This window comes from Oncorhynchus kisutch, unplaced genomic scaffold, assembly GCF_002021735.2.
Source record: "Oncorhynchus kisutch isolate 150728-3 unplaced genomic scaffold, Okis_V2 scaffold3995, whole genome shotgun sequence".
NCBI classification, from domain to species: Eukaryota; Metazoa; Chordata; class Actinopteri; order Salmoniformes; family Salmonidae; genus Oncorhynchus; species Oncorhynchus kisutch.
This window is the reverse complement of record NW_022265940.1, coordinates 1-5,000: the sequence shown is the minus strand read 5'-3', so window position 1 is coordinate 5,000 and position 5,000 is coordinate 1. Positions and strand designations below refer to the sequence as shown.

The 5,000-nt window shown below is 45.5% G+C and overlaps 1 protein-coding gene across 1 annotated transcript in view; it reads right to left on the bottom strand.

The window, feature by feature from the left end:
• Positions 1-3,093, bottom strand: part of LOC109887319 (vacuolar protein sorting-associated protein 13C-like) — a gene marked incomplete at its 5' end in the record, with an annotated part of 96,530 nt that extends 93,437 nt beyond the window's left edge. Inside the window, 4 exons of the mRNA XM_031821589.1 lie at positions 245-442; positions 1,554-1,721; positions 2,538-2,630; positions 2,819-3,093. Coding sequence (XP_031677449.1) covers positions 245-442; positions 1,554-1,721; positions 2,538-2,630; positions 2,819-3,093 — 734 coding nt within the window. The remainder of the gene's footprint in view (positions 1-244; positions 443-1,553; positions 1,722-2,537; positions 2,631-2,818) is intronic.
• Between the last annotated feature and the right edge of the window lie 1,907 nt (positions 3,094-5,000).

Genomic DNA, 5,000 nt, shown 5'->3' with positions numbered 1-5,000 from the left:
GCCTACCTCTTGCACTGAGATGCAGTTCCTTAAGACCGCTGAGCCACACGGGAGCCCAATGCACACATGCCAAAGGTAACAAGTATCCCTACATCAGCAGGTAATTCACAAAGACTAAAGAACAGCTGTTTGTCTGCCTACTGACTTCCTACAAGAAAAACACATGACAAGCTCCTGTATGTACAGGAAGAGGACGTCCATTAGGATGATACTTGAGAGTAGTGTAAAAAGCTCCAGTCCTCACCTCCAGGGTCATGTCAGAGCAGAGGTAGAGGAGGGAGGACCAGTTCTTGGCCGTCCCAGACAGAGAGCTCTCAGCCAGCAGCAGGGGGACCGTCCTGTGGCCCAGACCAGACTCCATGGTCACCTGAATAACCTTCACATCCACCTTGAAACTCTCCCCAAAGTTACGGCCGTCCTGGTCACTGAAACTCTCCGTCACCTGGATGGGAAAGTCATGTTAAGGTTTAATGTCATTTGTAGGTAGAGAATACCACAACAAAGGTGCATAGTGAAGGTAAACGGAGAGCCCAAATGTTCCTGGGAGGACAGAAGGTTCTTGTATAGAGACAGAAGGTCCTTGTATAGAGACAGAAGGTTCTTGTATAGAGACAGAAGGTTCTTGTATAGAGACAGAAGGTTCTTGTATAGAGACAGAAGGTCTTGTATAGAGACAGAAGGTTCTTGTATAGAGACAGAAGGTCCTTGTATAGAGACAGAAGGTTCTTGTATAGAGACAGAAGGTTCTTGTATAGAGACAGAAGGTTCTTGTATAGAGACAGAAGGTCCTTGTATAGAGACAGAAGGTTCTTGTATAGAGACAGAAGGTTCTTGTATAGAGACAGAAGGTTCTTGTATAGAGACAGAAGGTTCTTGTATAGAGACAGAAGGTTCTTGTATAGAGACAGAAGTTATTGTATAGAGGACAGATAGGGACGAAGGTCCTTGTACAAGACAGATAGGGACAGAAGGTCCTTGTACAGAGACAGAAGGTCCTTGTATAGAGACAGAAGGCACTTGTATAGAGACAGAAGGGCACTTGTATAGAGACAGAAGGTTCTTGTAGAGAGACAGAAGGTTCGTGTATAGAGACAGAGGTCCTTGTATAGAGACAGAAGGTCCTTGTAGAGAGACAGAAGGTTATTGTATAGAGACAGAAGGTTCTTGTATAGAGACAGAAGGTTCTTGTATAGAGACAGAAGGTCCTTGTATAGAGACAGAAGGTTCTTGTATAGAGACAGAAGGTTCTTGTATCGGGACAGAAGGTCCTTGTATAGAGACAGAAGGTTATTTTATAGGGACAGAAGGTCCTTGTAGAGAGACAGAAGGTCCTTGTAGAGAGACAGAAGGTCCTTGTAGAGAGACAGAAGGTTCTTGTATCGGGACAGAAGGCACATAAGGTTATTTTATAGGGACAGAAGGTTCTAGACCTCAATAGAACATATTAGAGGTATTCAATTTAAATTCCAGTCAATTCAGAAAGTAAACTAAATTCCTATTCCGATTTTTCTCAGTGTACTTTCCGAATTGAACCCCAACCGTAGTATCTATACCTCGCTGGCAGAGTCCACTCCCAGGAACCAGTAGTTGCAGGCGTAGATGTTCATGGTGGACCACAGGTTGCCGACCTCAGTCTTCTCCTCCTCTGCTGCCTCGTCTTTAGGTTTCGCCGTCATGGCTGCCGTGATGGTCATCACTGTGTTCAGGATGACAGGGGAGATCTGAGAGAGGGAAGGGAAGAGCGTTTCAGGTATTTATTTTCTACTTTAGTTATCCTTTATTCATACGGGGGAAGTCAGCGGGATTCTTATGTGTGATGATCAATTAAAAATCTCGATCGCAATGACGATCTTGATTGACGGCTATGTTCAGAAGTAGCCTCTCAGTACATGAGGCGGTTCAATAATTCAAACCATTTCTCACTCCTGAGCACTCAGAGCTAGAGGTCTTCATGGATCCACCTGTACCCGAATACCTGAGAGGGCCCGGATCCAGAACTCGAAATAATGTCACGGGTCTCGGGTATATATCACGGGTCTCTCAGCGACCCAGAGTCAACAGGTAGGCTACAGCGACCCACTAATTTCTCGTCCTGGTTTGATGCCGCCTCAGTTAGTCTAGCTAGCTAACGTTAACTTCTCGTCCTGGTTTGATGGCGCCTCAGTTAGCCTAGCTATGCTAACGTTAACCTCTCGTCCTGGTTTGATGCCGCCTCAGTTAGCCTAGCTAAGCTAACGTTAACTTCTCGTCCTGGTTTGACGCCGCCTCAGTTAGCCTAGCTAGCTAATGTTAACTTCTCATCCTGGTTTGATGCAGTCCATGCCAAGTATTACGTAATCATATTTGATGATAAATAACCTAGCTATGGCAGCTATTAGTCCATTATACATAAATGTGTATTATTTATGCAAATGAAGTCCGGTTGGGAAAGCCCCAGGTCCATTGGACCCGTGAAGACCTCCTACTCAGAGCACATTGGTACACTCTGCCATAACATTTTTAACCAAACTACTTGACAAAGAAGGGATGCAACCTACTTTGATAATGACTTCCTCCACAGTCACACAGCCGGTAAGGGGTTGGTTGGGGTGGGTTTTGGTTTCCAGGAAGACAGAACACGGACGTAGCACCTGAAGACCAATGAGAAAGAAGCATTTAGGGAGTTGGATTCAATTCAAATATACTTAAGGAAAACGTATTAAAACGCAACAGGAAATAGCTTTGAATCATATCCCAGCTGATGCTTTACAGTAGTGACATTCGATGCAGTGTAGAGGGTCTCCAAAAAAACATCTATTAAAAGCCATTTTATGCTCACCGTGGTGACCACCTTGGTCTCATTGGTCCTGATGAAGGGACAGGCCAGAACTTTGAGCTCTCTGAGGTTGGCCGTCATGCTTTGTCCCCCAGGGGCCCCGGGCCCTCCCCCAGGCTCTAGCATCAGACTGAAGTCACATTGGAAGGACGCAACCAGCGCCGGAGCGTCGGCTCTCATCAGGTTAGCCACAAACACCACCTCTGGGTCTAGTATGACTGCACGCAGCTTGGTCCTGGGACTGGAGCCTGGGGGAGAGAGGAGGGGAGGAACATCACCTCACCACCAAACATATCCTAATGTTGGGTATGGAGGGTAGAGAGAGGAGAAACATCACCCCACCACCAAAACACTGTAGCCATCACTATACAATACCATCACTCCACACCAAAACACTGTAGCCATCACATTACATTACCCTCACTCCACACCAAAACACTGTAGCCATCACTATACAATACCCTCACTCCACACCAAAACACTGTAGCCATCACAATACAACATCACTCCACACCAAACACTGTAGCCATCACATTACCATCACTCCACACCAAAACACTGTAGCCATCACATTACCCTCACTCCACACCAAAACACTGTAGCCATCACATTACCATCACTCCACACCAAACACTGTAGCCATCACTATACAATACCATTACTCCACACCAAAACACTGTAGCCATCACATTACCCTCACTCCACACCAAAACACTGTAGCCATCACTATACAATACCCTCACTCCACACCAAAACACTGTAGCCATCACATTACCCTCACTCCACACCAAAACACTGTAGCCATCACATACCCTCACTCCACACCAAACACTGAAGCCATCACATTACCCTCACTCCACACCAAAACACTGTAGCCATCACATTACCATCACTCCACACCAAACACTGTAGCCATCCTATACAATATCATCACTCCACACCAAAACACTGTAGCCATCACTATACAATACCCTCACTCCACACCAAAACACTGTAGCCATCACCTTACCCTCACTCCACACCAAAAACACTGTAGCCATCACGATACAACACCATCACTCCACACCAAAACACTGTAGCCATCACGATACAATACATCACTCCACACCAAAACACTGTAGCCACCACGATACAATACATCACTCCACACCAAAACACTGTAGCCATCACTCCACATCACTCCACTGTAGCCATGACTCCACATCAAAACACTGTATCCTTCACAACACCATCACTCCACACCAAAACACTGTAGCCATCACAATACAATACCATCACTCCACACCAAAACACTGTAGCCATCACTATACCATCACTCCACACCAAAACACTGTAGCCATCACTATACAATACCATCACTCCACACCAAAACAATGTAGCCATCACTATACAATACCATCACTCCACATCAAAACACTGTAGCCATCACAATACCATCACTCCACACCAAAAACACTGTAGCCATCACTATACAACACCATCACTCCACACCAAAACAATGTAGCCATCACAATACCATCACTCCACACCAAAACACGGTAGCCATCACGATACAATACATCACTCCACACCAAAACACTGTAGCCATCACTCCACAATCACTCCACATCAAAACACTGTAGCCATCACAATACAATACCATCACTCACACCCAAAACACTGTAGCCATCACAACACCATCACTCCACACCAAAAACACTGTAGTCATCACTCCACACCAAAACACGGTAGCCATCACTATACAATACCATCACTCCACATAAAAACACTGTAGCCATCACAACACCATCACTCCACATCAAAACACTGGGCATCACAATACCATCACTCCACACCAAAACACTGTAGCCATCACAATACAATACCATCACTCCACACCAAAACACTGTAGCCATCACTACAATACCATCACTCCACACCAAACACAGTAGCCATCACTACAATACCATCACTCCACACAAAACACTGTAGCCATCACTATACAATACCATTACTCCACACCAAAACACTGTAGCCATCACATACCCTCACTCCACACCAAAACACTGTAGCCATCACTATACAATACCTCACTCCACACCAAAACACTGTAGCCATCACATTACCCTCACTCCACACCAAAACACTGTAGCCATCACATTACCCTCACTCCACACCAAAACACTGAAGCCATCACATTACCCTC